General features: G+C 44.8%; 1 protein-coding gene across 5 annotated transcripts in view; it reads left to right on the forward strand.

Moving 5' to 3' along the window:
* AGK (acylglycerol kinase) overlaps window positions 1-22861 on the forward strand; it is a 518819-nt gene that overhangs the window by 83477 nt on the left and 412481 nt on the right. For all 5 annotated transcript variants that reach the window (XM_033958385.1, XM_033958387.1, XM_033958383.1 and 2 more), the window contains exon 3: window positions 22139-22178. In XM_033958385.1, coding sequence (XP_033814276.1) covers window positions 22139-22178 — 40 coding nt within the window. The remainder of the gene's footprint in view (window positions 1-22138; window positions 22179-22861) is intronic.

The following is a 22861-nucleotide window of genomic DNA, read 5'->3' on the forward strand; positions in this document are numbered from 1 at the left end:
ATTCCGAGGACCCCCTCGGTACCGAGGATGATTTTTCATCGGATGAGGCTGATCCATCTGTGCAGGATCCTGCTAGTAAACCAGAGCACTCTTCCTTCACTAAGTTTCTTAAGGAGATGTCAGACACCCTTTCAATCCCATTAGAGTCTGATTCTAAAAAGTCCAAAGCATTCCTTGATGCTTTGGACTTTGACCAACCTCCCAAAGAATTTTTGAAATTACCCCTTCATGATATCTTAAGGGAACTTTTTATAAAAATCTGGACTCCTCTCACTATCCCAGGAGCCCCAAGAAAACTGGAATCACTTTATAAGGTTATTCCCATTCCAGGGTTTAACAAACCTCAGCTGCCACATGAATCTTTGCTGGTGGAGTAAACCCTGAAGAAATCCACAGGCTCAAGTGTGTATGCTTCTGTCCCTCCTGGCAGAGAGGGCAAGGCTATGGACAAATTCGGTAAACGACTTTACCAGAATGCTATGTTGGCCAACCGTTCAGGTAACTACGCATTTCACTTCTCATTTTACCTGAAACATCTTATTCAGCAAATGGCCACTTTTCAAAAATATATTCCAGACCGCAAGCTTTCTGCTTTTCAGCAATGTATTGCCAGTCTCTTTCAGCTCAGGAAGTTCATGGTCCGTTCCATCTATGACACATTTGAACTGACATCCCGAGCTACTGCAATGTCTGTAGCTATGAGACGATTGGCATGGCTTTGCGTCTCAGAACTTGATGTTAACCACCAGGACCGCCTTGCCAATGCTCCTTGCCTGGGCGACGAGCTGTTTGGAGAATCTCTGGATACCACCACCCAGAAGCTTTCGGCTCATGAGACGAGGTGGGATACCTTATTGAAAACCAAAAAGAAGCACCCTCCTGCTCGTCCTTTTAGACAGCAGACATCGTATCAGCGTCGTTTCTCTGCTCGGCCAATTCAGCCTCATCCTCCCCAGCCTCAGAGGCAGCGGCAACAGCAGCATCAACAGACTCGCCAACAACAGCCGCCTGCAGTAAAGCCTATTGCTCAGCCTAAACCAACTCAGCCCTTTTGTCTCTCTTCTCCAGGGCATCGCCAGTCTTCCTCCCTCATGTCCTCTTCCACAACCTATCGGAGGTCGACTCCAATTTTTTCTGGGCCGATGGGAGGTAATTACCACCGATCAATGGGTGCTCTCTATCATCACCCAAGGCTACTCCCTAAATTTTCAGACTCCTCCTCCGTTAGGCCTTCCAAAAGAGTCTGCTTCCAACAGGTCTCAATCCCTCCTTCTCTCTCAAGAGGTTCAATCCCTCCTTCTCAATGCCATCGAAGAAGTTCCTCCAGATCAGCGAGGTCAGGGATTTTACTCCCGGTACTTTCTAGTTCCCAAAAAGACCAGAGACCTCAGATCTATATTAGATCTCAGAGAACTCAACAAATGTTTAGTCAAGGAGAAGTTCAAAATGCTCTCTCTTGCCACCCTATACCCTCTTCTAACTCAGGGCGACTGGCTATGCTCCCTCGATCTCAAAGAAGCCTACACACATATTCCTATCCCTCTAGCATCCAGACAATATCTACGCTTTCTCATCAATCAAACTCATTATCAGTACAAGGTGCTACCCTTCGGTTTGGCCTCCTCTCCCAGGGTATTCACCAAGTGTCTGATTGTGGTAGCAGCCTATCTCCGCTCTCACAATTTTCAAGTCTTCCCTTATCTGCACGACTGGCTGATCAAGGCTCATTCTCCTCAGGCGGTCCTTCTTGCCACCAACCAGACCATTCACTTTCTTCAACTGTTGGGTTTCAAAATCAGTCTTCCCAAGTCGCACCTCATTCCAACCCAGCGACTTCAATTCATTGGCGCCATTCTGGACACTGTTCTCATGAGGGCGTTTCTTCCATCCAACCGCCTTCAGACCATCCTTCATCTCTGTCTGCAGGTGTTTCAACAGCTTACCATCTCTGCAAATTACATGATGGTGCTCTTGGGGCATATGGCATCGACAGTGCATGTCACCCCCTTCGCACGTCTTCACCTGCGCACTCCTCAATGGACCCTGGCGACTCAATGGTCACAAGCGACAGATCCTTGCTCACAATACATATCTGTGACATCGTATCTTCGACAGTCGCTACTTTGGTGGTTGACATCTTCAAATCTATCCAGAGGTCTACTGTTCCATCTACCTCCTCATCATCTAGTCATCACCACAGATGCATCACCCTATGCCTGGGGAGCTCACTTGAACGAATTCCAAACTCAGGGTCTTTGGACTGTCCAGGAAAAGAAGCATCACATCAATTTCCTGGAGCTCCGAGCAATGTTTTACGCCCTCAGAGCATTCCAACATCTCCTCTTTCCTCAAGTACTTCTCCTTTGCACAGACAATCAAGTTGCAATGTACTAGAGAATGACACGGTGAAAAAATTGGTCCCCGTCACCGCCCCGTCCCCGTCTCACCATCCTCTTCACCGCCCCGTCACCGCCACTGCCACCCCATTCACCGCCCCGTCACCGCCACTGCAATCCCATTCACTTTTCTTTATTTACGTATAAAGGAAACATTCTTTAAAACTTTAAAACATAGTTAAATATTAGTTAATAACTATACAAAAACAAAACACGCAGAGAAAAAATTAATTAATATAAATTCCCTGACTTCCCTGCACTGTCCCCCCTTGAAGGTCTGTCCCCATCCTGAAAGCCTGATGCCCCCCCCCCCCGACGTCCGATACATCCCTCCCCCCGAAGGACCGCCGACTCCCCAACAATATCGGGCCAGGAGGGAGCCCAAATCCTCCTGGCCACGGCGACCCCCTAACCCCACCCCGCACTACATTACGGGCAGGAGGGATCCCAGGCCCTCCTGCCCACGACGCAAACCCCCCTCCCCCCAACGACCGCCCCCCCCAGCCGACCCGCGACCCCCCTGGCGACCCCCACGACCCCCCCACCCCCCTTCCCCGTACCTTTGGTAGTTGGCCGGACAGACGGGAGCCAAAACCGCCTGTCCGGCAGGCAGCCAACGAAGGAATGAGGCCGGATTGGCCCATCCATCCTAAAGCTCCGCCTACTGGTGGGGCCTAAGGCGCGTGGGCCAATCAGAATAGGCCCTGGAGCCTTAGGTCCCACCTGGGGGCGTGGCCTGAGGCACATGGTCGGGTTGGGCCCATGTGCCTCAGGCCGCGCCCCCAGGTGGGACCTAAGGCTCCAGGGCCTATTCTGATTGGCCCACGCGCCTTAGGCCCCACCAGTAGGCGGAGCTTTAGGATGGATGGGCCAATCCGGCCTCATTCCTTCGTTGGCTGCCTGCCGGACAGGCGGCTTTGGCTCCCGTCTGTCCGGCCAACTACCAAAGGTACGGGGAAGGGGGGTGGGGGGGTCGTGGGGGTCGCCAGGGGGGTCGCGGGTCGGCTGGGGGGGCGGGCGGAGGTTCTTGGGGGGGGCGGTCGTTGGGGGGGGGGGGGGTTTGCGTCGAGGGCAGGAGGGCCTGGGATCCCTCCTGCCCGTAATGTAGTGCGGGGTGGGGTTAGGGGGTCGCCGTGGCCAGGAGGGTTTGGGCTCCCTTCTGGCCCGATATTGTCGGGAAGTCGGCAGTCCTTCGGGGTGGGGGTGCGAGTGGTCCTGCCGGGGGGGGGATGTATCGGACGTCGGGGAGTCGGCCGGGCAAGAGGGCTTGGGCTCCCTCTTGCTCCGATCGCGGGTGCGGGTGGGAGCGCGTGCGAGCGGTCGTTCGGGGTGGGGGTGCGAGCGGTCCTGCTGGGGGGGTGAATCGGGCGTCGGGCGGTAAATAGCGGTTCCTAGAAGGGGGTACATTGGCCCGCGGGGACAAACCTGTTCACCGTTTCCGCGGTCGGTGAATGGCCTTGTCCCCGTCACCGCAGCGACTGCTAGTTTTCTTCCCCGTTTTCGGCGGTGACCCGCGGCTTAAATGCGGTGGCCGCGGGTAAACCGTCACCGTGTCATTCTCTACAATGTACTACATCAACAAACAGGGGGGAACGGGCTCTCGCCTGTTGTGTCAGGAAGCCCAACGTATTTGGTCTTGGGCGACAGCTCGTCATCTATTTCTGAAAGCTGTCTACATTCAAGGGGAGCAGAATTCCTTAGCAGACAATCTCAGCAGAATTCTCCAACCCCACAAATGGACTCTTGATCCCTTGACTCTCCAATCCATTTTCGCTCAATGGGGCACTCCTCAGGTTTACCTTTTTGCAGCTCCTCACAATCATCAACTGCCCCTGTTTTTCTCCAGACTCTACTCCCCTCACCGTCTGGCACCCAATGCATTTCTCCTGGATTGGACCAATCTCTTCCTCTATGCATTTCCTCCTCTACCTCTCATGCTGCGGACATTGTTCAAGCTCAGGAGGGAACAAGCCACCATGATTCTCATCGCTCCACGGTGGCCCAGGCAACACTGGTTCTCCCTTCTACTTCAACTCAGTTCCAGGGAGCCCATACTTCTTCCACTGTTTCCTTCTCTGCTTACTCAGCATCAACAGTCCCTACTACATCCCAACTTACAGTCTCTGCACCTGACAGCTTGGTATCTCTCGGGCTAACTTCGGCTCACTCACTCCTTTCTCAGCCTGTCCGTTCTATCATTGATGCTTCCAGGAAACTGACAACCCTTCATTGTTATCAACAGAAATGGTCTCGGTTTTCATCCTGGTGCCTCTTGCATCACCATAATCCCACGTCTCTAGCAGTGGGACTGGTGTTAGACTATCTTCTTTCCTTGTCTGACTCTGGTCTCAAATCTACTTCTATCAGAGTTCATCTCAGTGCCATTGCTGCCTTTCATGAGCCAATTCATGGAAAACCCCTCTCTGCTCATCCTTTGGTTTCCAGGTTCATGAGGGGCCTTTTCAACGTTAAACCACCTCTCAAACCCCCTCCTGTGGTCTGGGATCTCAATGTAGTTCTTTCCGCCTTAATGAAGCCTCCTTTTGAACCTTTGGCCACAGCACATTTCAAATTTCTCACTTGGAAAGTGGTCTTCCTTATTGCTCTCACCTCTGCCAGGAGGGTCAGTGAGTTAAATGCACTAGTGGCCGATCCACCTTTCACTATTTTTCACCATGATAAGGTGGTTCTGCGTACCCATCCAAAGTTTCTCCCTAAGGTTGTGTCTGACTTTCACCTTAACCAGTCCATTGTCCTACCTGATTTTTTCCCGAAGCCTCATTCTCATCCAGGTGAACAGGCTTTACATACCTTGGACTGTAAACGTGCTTTGGCTTACTATCTCGAACGCACTAAGCCTCGCAGATCATCTCCTCAACTTTTTTTGTCTTTTGACCCTAACAAGATGGGTCTTCCTGTTTCTAAACGCACTTTATCCAATTGGCTTGCTGCTTGCGTTTCATTCTGTTATGCTCAGTCGGGACTGACACTGGAAGGTTCTGTCACGGGTCACAAGGTTAGAGCTATGGCAGCGTCTGTAGCTTTCCTCCACTCCACTTCCATTTAGGAAATCTGCAAGGCTGCTACTTGGTCCTCAGTTCATACTTTTACATCTCACTTTTGTCTGGATTCATTCTCCAGACGGGATGGACACTTCGGCCAATCTGTTTTACAAAACCTTTTTTCCTAATGGCCAACCTTCCCTCCATCCCTCTTTTTGTTAGCTTGGAGGTCACCCATCAGTCAAGAATATGCTGCCTGCTTGTCCTGGGATAAAGCACAGTTACTTACCATAGCAGGTGTTATCCAGGGACAGCAGGCAGATATTCTTGCGTCCCTCCCACCTCCCCGGGTTGGCTTCTTAGCTGGCTTATCCTAACTGGGGACCGCGCGCCTCCGTCGGGCGGGAAGGCACTCGCGCACGCGCGGTGCGGCCTAACTAGAACTTTCTAAGTTCTTAGAGTGCAATCACTCTAAAATTGTCCGTACCGGGGCTCCGTCGGTGCCGTCACCCATCAGTCAAGAATATCTGCATGCTGTCCCTGGATAACACTTGTTACGGTAAGTAACTGTGCTTTATGGAAGTTGCAGAGGAGAGAGGAGCTATAATTACAGGGTAAACTAGAGAAACCCTTGAAAACATGAAGTCTGATTGTTAGCAGTCTTTTTTTTCTAAGAACAAGCTTGGTAGAATCTAGCTCACATGTGTCAAACACAAGGGCCGTGGGCTGAATCCAGCCCGCCTGGCTGTTTTACGCGGCCTGTGGTGACTCTGTGCCTTACACCACACCAGGGGTGTCCAACTTGCGGACCAAAGGCTTGAAGGCAATGCAGCATTTTACTAGTTGCTGCCCCCAAGTGTTTACCTTCTGGCCGGCTCTCTCTTCCTCACTGCTGCAGTTGTTTCTGTGGACAAAGCCACGGACGGCAGCTCCTCACGTGTCCTGTGGCTCATGTGATGTTAGAGAGAAGGTTTCCGGTTCAGGTGCAAGACACATGTAGGAGCCGCCACCTGCGGCTTTGTGCACAGAAATGATTGCGGCAGTGAGGAGGAGGGAGCTGGCCAGAAGGTAAACACTCGCCAGAGGGAGGCAGGTACATGAGGCACAGAATAGAGAGAGGGAGGGAGAGGGGTGTGTTGGAATTCGAGAAGGAAGGCACACAAACTTCAGACAAATGATGGCAGGAAGGAGGGAGGAGGCATGAACTTGGGACATTGAATGAGGGAGGGGAACATGAGCCATAGGATAGAAGAATGGAGAGAGTGAGGGAGGAAATAGAAAGGGAGAAATGGGTGTCTCAGAGAGGGAAAGAGAGATGGTGCACTTGGGGAGATGAAGAAAGAAGAGAATTGTTGGGCAGAGAGAGGGAGGGAGAGAATTATTTTGACATGGTGGTGGGAGAAGAAGAGTGAGGTAGAGATGCATGGGGAAGAGAGAGATGTCGGACCACTGGAATGGGAAGGAGAAAGAGGGAGATGCCAGACCATAGAATGGAAGGCAAGGAAAGGAAAGAGATGCCAGACCGCAGGGAGGAGAGATGCAAGACAGCAGAAAGGAGAGTAGAGAAGGAGAAAGATGTTAGATCTCGGGACGAAGGAGAGAGAGATTCCAGGCTATGAGAAGGAGAGGAGAAATATGCCAGACCATAGGAGGGGAAGAAGGGGGAAGACGGAATTGTCTGACTATGGGAGAGAGATGAGATGGTGCACAGGGATGGAGGGGAAGGGGATAAAGATGGAGGAGATGGTACACAGCAATGGGTCATGCAACAAATTCATGAGAAGAGCTGCTCGCATGCTGAAAGACCAGAAGGCCTTGAGCATGCGCAGATGCTCAAGGCCCAGCCCAGCCAAGAGGAAGGATCTTCAATGCCCAGCCCAGCCAAGAGGGAGGATCTGGCATGTCCTGTGCATTGGTGCTGGTGCTAAATTGGGGTAATGGATGCTGTTTGGGTGCTCGGCGGGGAATGCCGGATCGCGGGGGAATGGGGGGGTGACGCAAGTGGGGGGGATGCCGGATCACGAGGGGGCGTGATGCCGGTTCTTGGGGGGGGGGTTATGGAGCAACGCCGGAGACCTCAGGGGGGGGAACTAATCAAGCGAGTTTCCATTCATTCCTATGGGGAAACTTGCTTTGATATACAAGCACTTTGATTTACGAGCATACTTCTGGAACGAAATATGCTCGTAAATCAAGGTTCCACTGTGTGTATATGTGTATATAAAATTTCAACATAAGATAGCTCTCATTTTTCAAGGAGCACTTATTTTAATGAACGCCGCTGGATCTAAACAGCACTGCTTTGTGATACCTGATGGAGCCTCCATTTCACCCTAATAGACTTCGTCGGGGGATAATATTCGGCAGTACCTAAATGTTAAGAAACAGCATTGTAATATGTAGTGGAGCATATTTAACATTTTAAATGATTTCAAAACAGTGCATGTTGAAGTTACAGCAAACTTACGGAACACACTTTGGTATGCAATTCAAAATCTTCAAAATGGCGCCACTCACTAAAAACACCACAAACATAAATAGCCAAGCAAATCAAGTTGTGTCACCGATCTTAAATTGGAGGCAAATTTGTAAGTTGTAAATTATCGTCTCTTTCACAAATCTCATTTCATGAAGAATCATATCATGGTAGATCTTATCTTAATAAAAAGCAGACCAGTCAATCTTATAATTAAGTCCATTCGGGGCCAATGTTTGTAAAGTAAAATTCCAGTGGCATTCTCTTCGCCTTAAGGCCAGACATCGATCACCTCCTATCATTTTTTGTGATCACATTTATGACAAAACCTATCAAATTATTAAATGTATGAGAAGCATCCAAGCAATGTTGAATCTTTCACATTTGCTCTTTTAATATTGGATTTATGTTCAGATAAACGCGTTTTAAACAATCTTGTTGTCATGCCAACATAAATGTTTTGGCAAGGACAAATGATCACATAAATTACGTGATCAGTTTTACATGTGCTGAAATTGTTTAACTTTTAGGTCTTATTAGTAATTGGATAAATTCTTTAAGATGCATGGAAAATTCACAAAAAGAACAATGGCCACATTTAAAGAGCCCTGTCAGGGAATAAGTTAGTGCTGGCGTTAGCGTCTTAGCACGTGCGGCAATTCTGCGTGAGCTAAGCACGCGGTAAAACCACTATCGTAGCTTAGTAAAAGGAGCCCTAAATGTGTATTATTTGTATTAGTTAATTATTAGTTATTTTCCAATGCTCAATATGACTGCCTTTCTTAAGGTTTGACACTTGTTCCATAATATTTTTATTAAATTTAAGAAGTATCCAATTTCTAGAAGTGAATAATTAGATATTTGCCCTCTTTCAAATGGTATAGAGAAGCGTCTCTCAAACTTTTTTAACTCCGGCACACTAAACGGAGCAAATGTTTTTTGTGGCACACTAAATGCAGCAAATGTTTTTCATGGCTGGAAAAAATTTCTGGGGAGAACACTGTTCACTGTTCGCCGACGACGCCAAACTTTGCAACATAGTAGGTAAAAACACCTTGCCTGATAATATGACGCAGGATCTACTGCTGCTAGAACGGTGGTCAGCAACATGGCAGCTATGCTTCAATGCTAAAAAGTGCAAGGTAATGCACCTGGGAAAGAGAAACCCGCAAAGAACTTACATACTAAATGGTGAGACCTTGGCCAAGACCACGACGGAACGTGATCTAGGGGTGATCATCAGTAATGACATGAAGGTTGCTAATCAAGTGGAGAAGGCTTCCTCCAGGGCAAGGCAAGTGATGGGTTGTATCCGTAGAGGTTTTGTCAGCAGGAGACCTGAAGTAGTGATGCCGCTGTACAGGTCCATGGTGAGGCCTCATCTGGAATACTGTGTTCAATTCTGGAGACCACACTACCGGAAAGATGTGCTGAAAATCGAGTCGGTTCAACGTATGGCCACTAGGATGGTCTTGGGGCTCAGGGATCTCACGTATGAAGAAAGACTGAATAAACTACGGCTGTACTCACTTGAGGAACGAAGAGAGAGGGGAGACATGATTGAAACATTTAAGTATATCATGGGCCGTATCGAGTCGGAAGAAGATATCTTCTACCTCAAGGGATCCTCGACCACCAGGGGGCATCCGTTAAAAATCAGGGGAGGGAAGTTCCATAGCGACTACAGAAAATACTTCTTCACTGAAAGAGTAGTGGATCATTGGAACAAACTCCCACTGCAGGTGATTGAGGCCAAGAGCGTGTCAGATTTTAAGAGACAATGGGATGTTCACGTGGGATCTCTAAGGGAGTAAAATCAGGGGGGCGGGAATTTGGAATGGGCAGACTTGGTGGGCTATAGCCCTTTTCTGCCGTCTTTTCTATGTTTCTAACACTGTTGCCGTTAGTTTTCAAGGTCCAATCACGTCAAAGAATGATGCTTATCTAGGCAGTTGTATAATAAAAAGAATGGATAAGATAACATGAGAAGTGAAATTGTCATGAATCAGAGGGATACATACCCTGTAGGTCCTAAAAGCAGACTTGTGGATTAGATATAAACTATGAAGGCAGTGGCGTATCTAGCATATGTGACACCCGAGGCCCATCATTTTTGACCCCCCCCCCCCAATCTGTATGAAAATCATGATTTTTAGTAACAATCCTCACATCACATAAGAGTGTACCTAGGAAAAGGCAGCATCTTACATATTGCAGTGAGCAGTACATCAATACACCCATTGTAAAACTAAACAAGCCAGACTAGTACAGATCAATCCTAACTGAAAACCATGTCTTTCAAACACACAGAACACAGAAAACACCTTTGCCTAGTATGGAATATGTTATCAGAAACTAACCCTTCTCCCTTTTACAAAACCGTAATGTGGTTTTTAGCCATGGTGGTAACAATTCAGACTCTCATAGAATTCTAAGCAATTACCACTATAGCTGGTGCTAAAAAAACGCTCTACAGTTTTGTAAAAGGGGGGATAAAATAGAAAAACGTAGACATAGGTTAAATTGAACCACCAAGAAGCTGGACTCTGCATACAATGCAACACCACAGAAACAGCGATGCATCTCCCCTAAAGCAAAAAAATAAATAAATATAATTTTTTTCTACATTGTCTTCTCTGGTTTCTGCTTTCCTCATAGTCTTGTCTCTCTCTTCCTTTCATCCACTGTCTACCCTCTCTCTGCCCCTTCTATATGGCATCTTCTCTCCTTGTGTTCACCTTCCATCTCTTCCTTCATCCCTATTATTCTGGCATCCATCTTCTTCTCTTCCCTCCTCCAATGGTCTGGCATCTCTCTCCTCTTCTTACCTTCCCTCTCCCACACCCCCATGGTCTGGCATGTCACTCTCTCCTCTCCCCCACTTCCATCAGCATCTGCCCCCTTTCTTTCCCTCCAACCCAATTCCATCCAGTATCCTTCCCCCTTATGTCTCTCTCTCCTTTCCCTGCACACCAATTCCATCAGCATCTGCCCTCTTTCTCTCCCTCCACCATCCTTCTATGCTCCTCTCTCCCTCCAATCCAGAAAGGTCCCATGATGACTGCTTCTGTTGCCTCTGGAAGATGTAAGTGACGTTGGAGGGGGTGGGACAGCAGACGCAGGGAGTTGCGGCAAGATTTCGCAATGACTGCAGCTGCCGGTCCACCCCTTCCGACATCACGTCTTCCAGAGACAGAGGTAGCAAATGCAGTCATTGCGGGACCTTCCTGCACTTCAGTGCGGCTGCCGACTCTGCTTCGGAATAAGTACGGCAGCCGTGCTGAGGTGCAGGTGCCATTTAGAGCATTTAGGAAGGTTCTGGATCCAGCCAGCTGTGTACCCGGGGCAGTCTGCCACTGTATGAGGGAACAAAAAATAATAAAAGAATGGATAACTTGACCGATTTAGACATGTCATACAATTATAACCACAAAAATGTCATAAAATGTAATTCTAAACTCAAAAGACTCCAGACGAAAAGCAGACTATGGAAAGGAAACCAGAAAAGACCAAACCCATAGTACTAAGATCCCAAATGCTAAAATCGGACATGTCCATTATGAAGAGACGTGTGGATCACTGCTAATTATAATGAGTGAGTTTTTAAAATATGAGACGGTAATGGATAGCCAGACCATGTGGATGGAAGTGACAAATACTGGAGCCAAAATCAGAGCACAGTGATGAAACTTGAATGGAAATATGGATACCTATTTATACTTTTGAGTAAAATTGCGATGCGAACATGTCATAGAAAAGAATAAATAATGTGTAAACTAAAAACCAAGAACAACATATTGTAACACTGAACTTAGAATTAATGAAATAACATGCTAAAAGAACTTACCCCCCCCCCTAAAATAGGGCATATACATACTTAAAATAATGGCTGGTTACAAACAGTATGCCTAGACTATATAGACCTAAACAGGGCAAAAGTAAACGTATGGGAAATGAATAGCTGATAATACAGAGTGTATCTTGAAAACATAAGCCGATAGTAGCTCAAAGACAAGCTGACCTGGTAGATGAAAAGTGAAACCTGGGAAAGATCTAAATTATTGTTCAAATGAGCTTCTATTAAAACCAAAGAATAAAACCACTGCACTCAGGAAAGTAAAAAAGGGAGAGTAAAATGGACTTACCGAAAAGGTCTCTGCACTGATGAGATAAACTCGTACGCAGAATAAATGTGAACACGCGACAGTGGGGCTATGATATTTGATCCATTGAAAGAGGCGCCAAAAAAGTGTTGGCAGTGGATTGAATGCACACTGATAGGGGAGGGGCATCGGACTGTTAAAAAAAATGCTGCTTTAATAAATAAATAAAAATACTGGTGAAAAACTAAATAAAGAACCAAAACCATAATAAAATGCCGAACCTGACTGGAAGTGGTAGTGAAAGTAGCATAAGGCACCCGTAGTACTGTTAGTGCCAGAAAAAAGAAACGTGCTGTACATGAGGAGAAGAAAGAATGAGGTGATAAGATGTAAAGTGCTGGCCCCTCACTGCACCACTTGATAAAACTAAGGAGCGATGTTCTAGAGCAGGGGTGCCCACACTTTTTGGGCTTGCGAGCTACTTTTAAAATGACCAAGTCAAAATGATCTACCAACAATAAATTTTTTTTAAAAACACAAAGCACACTACGTAGAGAAAATGCTAATTATCATTCCTATTCCGGGGGTTTTTCAAAGAGGTCAAAGTAGATGACTCTATGCACTGTCTCCTCACTAACAACCATACAAAAATAGACAAATACCCCCCTCCCTTTTTACTAAACCACGATAGCAGTTTTTAGCGCAGGGAGCTGCACTGAATGCCCAGCGCTGCTCTCGAAGCTCATAGGCTCCCTGTGCTAAAAACCTCTATTGCGGTTAAGTAAAAGGGGACCATAGTGTAAAATATAGGCAACAGATATAAATTCAGATACATTTTGATCACTAAATTTAAAATAAAATAATTTTTCCTACCTTGTTTGGTGATTTCATGAGTCTCTGGTTGCACTTTCTTCTTCTGACTGTGCATCCAATCTTTCTTCCCTTCTTTTAGCCTGTATGCTTCCTCTCCTCAAGACCTCATCCCCCCCCCAACTTTTTCTTCCTCTCTCCCTGCCCTCTCTTTCTTTCTCTCTTCATGCCCCTTTTCTTTTTTTCTGTTTCTCTTCTTTCCTTCTGTCTCCCTGTCTGCCCTCTTTCTTTCTTTCTCCCTCCCTGCTCTCCCCCAAGCCACTGCCATCGGATAACAGGCCCCCAAAGCCGCCCACCGCCACCCAAGCTCTCCCTGCTTTGGGCCGACCAGCATTCCTCTCCCCGACGTCAATTCTGCCGTTGGAGAGGAAGTTCCGCTGGCCAGAACTTCCTCTCCGACGGCAGAATTGACGTTGGGGAGAGGAAGGCTGATCGGCCCAAGATCGACCTATTGGGAGAAATGCTGCCGGGTCCTGCCTTTGCGGAAACAGAAAGTAGGCAGGACCTGGCAGCAAGAAAAGCAAATCGCAAGCTTTACTGACCTATCTCCCGCCTTAGCCCGTGAACAGGGCTCTATCATGTGCGTGCCTGCTTCCCTTCCCTCCACCCCCCCCCCCCCCGACATAACTTCCGGTTTCAGAGGGAAGAGAAGGGAAGCCGGTACAAGCACACATTAGCCCCCGGAGCATAAGTTCTCCAAGCTGTTTTTTTTTTTAAATGTTGAGCGGCAGCAGCAGCAGCAGAATTCAGGAGCGGATGATAGCTGGGCAGTCATCTAAATTACCTGGGCGTACCGCCCAACTAAAAGGCCCTAGGAAGAACACTGAGTTTGTTCAATGTAAAGAAAATGAATCTTTTTTTTTGACTTGAGCCCACCAAATTCTGGTCAAAAATAGATGAAACATTCTAGGAATGCAACCCCAAGGACTTCATTTCACACTGGGGCAAATTGAGCAATAACACCCTTGATGAACTAGCTTCACTACAAACCAAAACTAGAACCAGCAGACGATCAGACCAATGGTTTGACAACGAATTACTCCTACTTAAAAAACAATGCAGATGATTAGAAAGAAAATTGAGAAAAACCAACCTAGATCACACGAAAACTGTCTGGAAAAAAATTAATAAACAATACATGATATTGAACAAATGTTCATTCGATCTGATGTTATTAATTATTGAGAAAAGCAGACAAGTTATTGAGACTCAGAAACAAGATTTGGATAAATTACCGGGTAATATCTTCTTTGAAGGATTCCAACACTGTTGAAGCATTTGATAATCAGATGGTTAAAATGAAAGACGACATAGAAAAATTCAGAGACAACATGAAGAAATTCAAGATCAAAAAGTTTCATAGGGATGAAAGAGATTATCTGAACAGTCGAGTCTTTCAGTGGATGAATCCTAGTCAGGAACCATCAACTTCATCTCAACAATTACAACTGTCTAATTGGGGAATTTCTTCATCTAGTGTGAGTTCTCTTAGCAGTGGAAGTTCGGGCAGCAATTTTTTAGGCAAAAATCAAGGCTTTCTACAAAGAAGGGGAAGAATAGAAAAAAATCAACAACAAGGAAGACCGTGGACAAGATCCCAACAATCTGTAACCGTGAATTTATCCCAACATACACTATCCATGGCAGAAAACAATCTTCTTTCACACGGCTTATCGTTTGTACCTACAGTACCCAGTAATGAATTTCATATCGATTTTGAGAAATTCATGAGAAGAATTGAATTACAACAATTTTTTGTGGACAAACCCTGCAACACTGACAAAACCATCATTGCACCTAAATCTGTTTGGAAACCACCGGGTCCGATTGATGTAACAATAAATGTTTTCAAGCAACTTGTTTTCCAGGACTGCAGTTTTCTTTTTAGGTGGAGCCATTACAATACAAGATAAACCCACTTACAATTTACGGGCGGTTGAACATTTGAATAACACTAATGCTTATTTAAAGATTCATCTTGGTCCTACAAAGCGACTGCACAACCTCATTCGTAATCTTACCAATAAAGGGGTGAAAGAAGGGTTTTTAACAAATAAAGATTACCGGTTTCTTAATAGAATTTATCCGGTAATACCTTATATTTATTTTTTACCCAAATTTCACAAGGATAACAAGAATCCTCTAATCAGACCTATTATTTCAACATGCGGTTCACTTTTGGAGCTGCTATCTATGTTTGTAGAAGAATTTTTAGAAACAGAAGTTCCTAAATGTAAATCTTTTATCCAAGATTCAAAAGATTTTTTGAGAAAATTGGAATCCATAGACACCACACTAGGACCATTTGTTTTGGCCACTTTAGATGTTTCTTCCTTGTATACATTTATCCCTCAACAAGATGCCTTGGATATGATAAAAAGGGTTTTAGAAGCAAGGGATAGACCACATACCATCCCCACGGATTTTCTGATATCCATTGCACGATTAGCTATGTGTGAAAACTTTTTTTCTTTTGATGGCAATCTATACAAACAAACTCAAGGGGTTGACATGAGTGCTACTTTCACCCCTTCAATAGCTAATCTTTTTATGATCTTTTTTGAAGACTTTTGGATTTATCATTCACCGTTAGAAGAAAAAATCTATACATGGTGGCGATACATAGATGACATCTTCCTTCTTTGGACAGGTTCTTCTCTTCAGTTAAACAATATTGTTTCTTGGCATAACTCTTGCAATCCAAATATTCAATTTACTTTAAATTTTTCTGTTTCAAAAATTCATTTTTTGGATATTTTGATCACTTGGGAAAACAATACATTTATAACTAAGGGCTCCTTTTATCAAGGTGCGCTAGCGGGGTTAGCGCATCGGACATTTCATCACGCGTTAACTCCCGCGGCAAGCCAAAAAACTAACGTCTCGTCAATGAAAGTGTTAGCGACTAGCATGGCAGGCAATTTAATATGCGGCATTCCGCGCGTTAAACCCCTACTGCACCTTGATAAAAGGAGCCTTAAATCTTTTGAGAAACCCATGGCAAAGAATACTTTTTTAGAATATACTAGTTGCCATCCAAAACATCTCAAAAAAGTCTACCATTTTCCCAAATGTTACGATTAAGACAAAATTGCACACAATTAAGACTTTAAAATTCAATCTAAACATCTTAAAATTAAATTAAGAGCAAGAGGATATCCAAATCAAATTTTACACCAGGCATACAAGAGAGCCAAGTACAACAACAGAGATATACTATTACTAGATTAAAAAAAAAGATTCATCTTCTTACATTGAACAAACTATATTACCTGTGTTCTTCGACATTCTACATCAAGTGCTGACATCACCAAGATCATCAGAAATAGATGGGATATAATTCAATCTCTTCCATCTTTTCAAAATACAGTACTAACATAAGGTTTGCTTTCTCAAGAGGAAAAAATCTTAAGGAATTCTTAAGTCAACAATCAATTGATAAACCGCTTACTAACTTACTCCCGACAGGGCACTTTAAATGTGGCCATTGTTCTTTTTGTGAATTTTCCATGCAACTTAAAGAATTTACCAATCTAATTACAAATAAGACCTACAAGTTAAACAATTTCAGCACATGTAAAACTGATCATGTAATTTACGTGATCATTTGTCCTTGCCAAAACATTTATGTTGGCATGACAACAAGATTGTTTAAAACGCGTTTATCTGAACATAAATCCAATATTAAAAGAGCAAATGTGAAAGATTCAACATTGCTTGGATGCTTCTCATACATTTAATAATTTGAAAGATTTTGTCATAGATGTGATCACGAAAAATGATAGGGGGTGATCGATGTCTGGCCTTAAGGCGAAGAAAATGCCACTGGATTTTTACTTTACAAACATTGGCCCCGAATGGACTTAATGATAAGATTGACTAAGATAAGATCTACCATGATATGATTCTTCATGAAATGAGATTTGTGAAAGAGACGATAATTTACAACTTACAAATTTGCCTCCAATTTAAGATCGGTGACACAACTTGATTTGATTGGCTATTTATGTTTGTGGTGTTTTTAGTGAGTGGCGCCATTTTGAAGATTTTGAATTGCATACCAAAGTGTGTTCCATAAGTTTTCTGTAACTTCAACATGCACTGTTTTGAAATCATTTAAAATGTTAAATATGCTCCACTACATATTACAATGCTGTTTCTTAACATTTAGGTACTGCCAAATATTATCCCCCGACGAAGTCTATTAGGGTGAAACGGAGGCCCCATCAGGTATCACAAAGCAGTGCTGTTTAGATCCAGCGGCGTTCATTAAAATAAGTGCTCCTTGAAAAATGAGAGCTATCTTATGTTGAAATTGTAGCATTTCAAAGCTAAAATTCAGTATTTATGAAAATTTAAAATGTGGTATTCAACCTATGCCTGCTAGGTGTGTCCCCAGAGCAGTGCACAGCTCAAGTAGACACTCCACAAACAGCTCAATTTAAACCCCCAAACTGAACATTTTGATGACTTTCCTTCTTTGACCCCTAGAGGGAGCAGGAGAGCAGAGTTGCAGGTTTCCCAACACCCCCCCCCCAGCTCTAGATTAGTTCCCAGCGGTCACCTGCAGGCTGGAAATAGAAACAGCCGGAAAACCTTTTCACCTGAGGGTTTGGGGTGTGACTGCAGGCTATTACACCAGAGAAATGAACAGTTAGAGGAAGAAGGGAAAGGAGCAGCAACAGGAAAGGCAGAGAGACTCAGGGTTGAGAGCTCTGAATGGCAGTGAGCAGCTGGAAGGTATGGAGCTGACTGAAGCTGGTTTGGAGTCGCCCAACTTCATGCCTCAAGATTTCCAGAACATGGAGCTGGAGCCATATGCTAAGCCATGGAATGGAGTCCTGCCAATGGAGGTTTGCTGGACTGGAGGCAAGTAATTTAGACTTCCTAAATGCCTAACTTGAACACTGCTCAACTAAGCTGACTAAATGGGGTTTTTTTGGTAGCCCTGAAGAAGGTGTGGTGCTTGGAGGCACCTCTAAGAACTGAAAAAGAACTGTTTTGAATTTGGGGTTTTTTTTTTTCCTTTTTCCTCCTGGAGGGGGGAAGGGCTGTTACCAGTCCCAGGCAGTGGGGAATGCTCTGCATTTTCCGTGGTGGGATTGAGGGCCTATGATGGGCGAATTGCGACCACGCAGAGCACACTCCCTGGCCAGCACGTCAGCTGCTGGGGCTAGTGCTGTAGCACTAGCACAGGCTGAGGATATCCGCCCAAAAGATTTGTTTTTGGGGTTTTGTTTTGTTTTTTTAAAGCTTTGAAAGTTTGGACTATTAATCGGCTGGAGAGCCAGCAGCAGCTTTGAGAAAGCTTGAATTATGTTTTTGAACTTTATTGACTTAACATTAACCCAGAAACTGTTTAGCAGTGTATTTTGTTTGTTTTGGGACTATATTTTATATCTGGAACATCCTGACAAGATTGTTTTCTTTTTGATATGAATTTGATTGAACTTGAAACAAGCAAGCTGGTTTGAATGTTTTGTTTTGAAGAATAAACCCAATAATTGCTTGATACAATACCTACCTGGTGTGGCGGTGTTCACTTCTTTTAACCTTTTTTTTCCTTGTGCTGCCCGTGGCGGTGCACAAGAGTTTTCTCTTGCTACCGGTGCCCTAGGACCCATTGCCCTGAGGCTGCCGGTGACAAAGTATATAAAAAAGACATTAAAAAAGATTTTAAAATATAAAAACATTAAAATAAAGTAGCATTGGGAATTTGGACCGATGATTGAGATACTGACCTGCATGAAAACATCAGCAGTCACCTGCCTGAATATAGGTCTCTGAGGCCCATCTCTTATGTTAATAAGTAGTACTATTTTGTGCTAATTTCTGGGTGGAAAGTTTCTAGCCTCCTTAGATTTGACCGAGGCTTACCTCCACATTCCTATGAGGTTCCACCTCTTGGGGCAACACTTCCAGTTTGTGGTGTTGCCCTTTGGATTGGCGATGGCACCCAGCACCTTCACCAAAGTGATGGTGGTGGTGGTGGCCCATCTTCGCACCCTGCGTGTCCTGGTTTATCCGTATCTGGACGACTGGTTGATCAGAGCTCCTTCGCTGTCTGAGGGGTGTCAGGTGGTGCAGTTGATGCAGCGCCTGAGTTGGGTGATAAACTTCAGGAACAGTCATTTTGAGCCAATGCAGGATCTGGAATACCTGGGAGTTTGGTTTTAAACGGGACAGAACAAAGTGTTTCTGCCTGACTCTCTTCAGGAGAAGCTTCGACAGGCTGTTAGGGACCTTCTGACCACCCCGGTTCTGACGGCATGGCAGTACCTTCAGGTTCTGGGAACCATGGTGGCAATGATCAATGTCCCTTGGGTCAGAGTAGAGAATGGACACAGGGACAAATTTGTCCCAGTCCCTGCTGGGACTCAATTTTCTTGCCCCATCCCTGCGAGTTTTGTTGCTATTCCTGCCCCTGTCCCATTCCTGTAAGATCTGCCTTAACTGCACAAGCTTCAAACACTTATGATTTTAAAGTGTTTGAGGCTTCTGCAGATGAGGACAGAGTATACAGGAATGTGGCAGGGACAGGAAAATAACTGTTCGGGATGGGACGGGAAAATTAGTTCCTGCGGGGATGGGGAAAAATGTGTCCCCCTCCATGTCATTCTGTAGGCCAGAGCCCGTCTACATCCACTGCAGGATGCTCCGTTATATGCTGGAATCCCCAGCTGCATCCATTACATGCACCCCTGCCCTGGACGACTGGTGCAAAACAATTTTGCATGGTGGTTGCAACCCCTCTTGCTTTACAGGGGCCTTCCCCTCTAGATCTTTGATTGGGTGATTCTGTCTATGGATACAAGTTTAAAAGGCTGGGGAGTGGTGTGTATGACCGTCCCTGTTCAGGGTGGGTGGTTGATCAATCACCTGGAGCTTCAGGTGATTCAGCTGGTTCTTCTCCACTTTCAGAGTCGTCTCCATCATCAAGCTATATCTCAGACAATGCCATGGCAGTAGCTTACATCAACTGGCATTGGGGCACAAGGATCCCCTCTTGGAGCGTGAAGGCTCAGCTTTCTTTCTGGTGTGTGGAGAGATATCTTGTTTGCTGTCAGCGGCCTATGTGACAGGGGTGGACTATGTTCAAGCAGACTTTCTCAGTCGTCAGAAGTTGGACCCTGGAGAGTGGTCCCTGTACCAAAGAGCATTCGAGTGCATATTAGATCAGTGCTGGTGCCCCACGTTTGACCTCATGGCATCTGCGGCCAACAAGAAAGCTGATCGATTCATCAGTCATCATCATGAGGCCAGCAGCAAAATCCTGGATACTTTTTTTTTTCTGGTTCAGCCCTGGCTACGGGAAGGTCTCTTCTATGTCTTTCCTCTATGGCTGATGATAGGGTGTTTGATGAGACGAATAGCGGCCCTTGAAGGTCTGGTGATTCTAGTTGCACCCAATTGGCCCTGGTGATTCTAGTCAGGGCTGTCGATTCGGTAGATAAATCCTTTGACTCCTCAGTTTCCGACTCTCCAACTCAGACTCCTCTGTATACATAAGCAGCCATGCAGTTTTAAAATAAACATGAACACTTACAGTTGAAGCCAAAAAGCTGTTCCTCCAAGTTCTTTTAAGCTCTTTTAGCAGACAGAGGAAATTGTGCAAACGCTGCTGCCTTTATCTTTGTTTGCTGATCTTCTGCTGAAGATAGGGCAGTGGGAGGCTCCAGGGCCAGGAGGGGCCACTTAATTAACTTCCTAGTATTAGGTGGTGTGCAAAATGATGTTAAAGTTCAGCCCTGGATCAGAGCATATATGGAGAGTGCAGACAGGACACCTGAACACACATCAGGCCATAGCACTCACCTACACCTACATCATTACACTTGTTTACACTCAAATGAACTTGTTAAACACATTATAGCTGAAATAAAATGAAAACACTTTTTGTAATGTATATAATCCAGATTACAATAATGTGAATGTCAAGTTGTATAATAGCTCAGCTAAACTTCGCACTAGTAGAAATACAACTATGCACTTGGCTTTATTCTTATATCAGAGAAGTACTTAACACATTGTTGGTGGGAAATGTTTTTCACATACTATCACTAGAGAGCGTGAGCTGACAAGACTCGGTTTCTACAAATTAGCGCTGGGTTGTGGCAAAAGTGCAAACGGTTCGTGGAATTAGGGTCGGAAAAGAGATCAAACTTGTAAATAAAATAACGGTAAATTCAGTTGTCTTTCCTTAAATTTATTCTGTATAAGAGAGTAGTTTTTTAAAAATTTTAAATTATCCTTGAATGTTGTAATTGTTTATAACAAAATAATTAAAAAATGTGTTCAAATTATAATAAAGAATTCAATAAAAGAAACTGAAAGTTTTATTCAAAAATAAGCAATGGTTCAGAAGTTATAGCTATTTTACGTGAAATGTAATTTCCTGTGCAACATTTTAAAAATTTGCCCACTTTTCGGCATAGATAGGTGAAAAATGCCCGCAACAATGTGTTAATTATGACTATTGTTTGTGAAATGAGACATTTGAACTTGCTGTATTTTTTAAATTATAATTTAAATTTATCAGGAGTCGAAGTCAGTACATTTTTATCGACTCCGACTCCAGGTACCCAAAATTGTCTCTGATTCCACAGCCCTGATTCTAGTTACACCCAATTGGCTGAGGCAGCTGTGGTATGCCAACTTCGTTCGTCTCCAGCAGTATCAGGGGCTCTGGCTACCTTGTGATTCTCACCTTCTCACACAGGATCTGATTGCGATGCAGGATCCAGACTGGTTTGGTCTTACAGCATGGCTCTTGAACGTGCAACCTTTACTATCTGGGGATTTTCTTCAGTTGTGATTGCCACGTTGCTTCACAGCTAGTGGCCTGTGCAAAGGCTTGGAGGTGATACCAGGCCTGGTGCACCCCTGACCTGTGTCTCCCTTTAATTCCTCGAATCCTGGAGTTTCTGGAGGATGGCCTAAAGAAGGGCCTAGCAGTAACTTCACTCTGTATACAGATTGCCCTTCTTTCGTGTATGGGCCCTCCTTCTTTTAGGGGCATATTGGCAGCTCATCCAGATGTAGCTCATTTTCTGCAGGGTGCTCTAGGGCTTTGACCTCCATTGCACTTTCTCTGTACGACATTAGTTCTGAATGATATGGTACTGGATTTGGGTTGTCCATGAATCTCTCTGAGTGGAAGTGTATGTGGGAGGGTGCCTGAAGAAGCACTTTTGAACTATATACCACTATGACTTCCCTGGATTAGAAGTAACTCTAATATTAAATATTTCCATTACTAATATCTGTTATTTTGTTTTCTCTTTTTTTCAGTGATAACCTGTTGAGGAGAGCTGCTTGCCAGGAAGCCCAGGTAATTGTGGTATTATTTTTCCTCCCCAGTGAGAAACATGATTAACTGAATCATGCAATAGGAAACTTGACTTGTCATGCTCCTAGCTTAAAGAACTGCTTCCAGATTATATACGAGGGTGAATCAAAAATTTAAGGCAATTGTTAAATTACGCGATAACTGGAACAGAGCTAGCAAAATGCAACATATCTACTTGTACATTGCCTGTTGGACAGTTCGTCCACGCACAGCACAGTGCTCGGCCTTTAGTCATGTGGCAGCCATGAAGTCAAAAACATGGACAAAGTGCAGTAGTGCGCTTTTTTGGGCAGAGGGAGTGAAACCTGTGGAAATTCACCATTGGATATTGACTCAGTATGAACTTAGCACCATGAATCAATGAAAGGTTTATGAGCTGGTAAAAAGGTTTAAAGCAGGAAGATTGTTCTGGTTGCCCATCAACATCGCACACACAAGAGCACATTAACAGGGCGGAGAAGACCGACAGATAACAATGTCTCAATTGGCTGCATATTTGGATATCTGCTATGGATCGTTTATTTGCCATAATGCATAATGAGTTGGGATACAGGAAAGTCTGCGAATGATGTTTTCCCAAACAGCTTACTGATCTGCACAAGCAACAGCGTGTGAAGGTTGCGATCCAGTTCTTGAGATGGTATGAAGAAGATCTGAGTATTTTG

Source organism: Geotrypetes seraphini, chromosome 9, assembly GCF_902459505.1.
Source record: "Geotrypetes seraphini chromosome 9, aGeoSer1.1, whole genome shotgun sequence".
Lineage (NCBI taxonomy): Eukaryota > Metazoa > Chordata > Amphibia > Gymnophiona > Dermophiidae > Geotrypetes > Geotrypetes seraphini.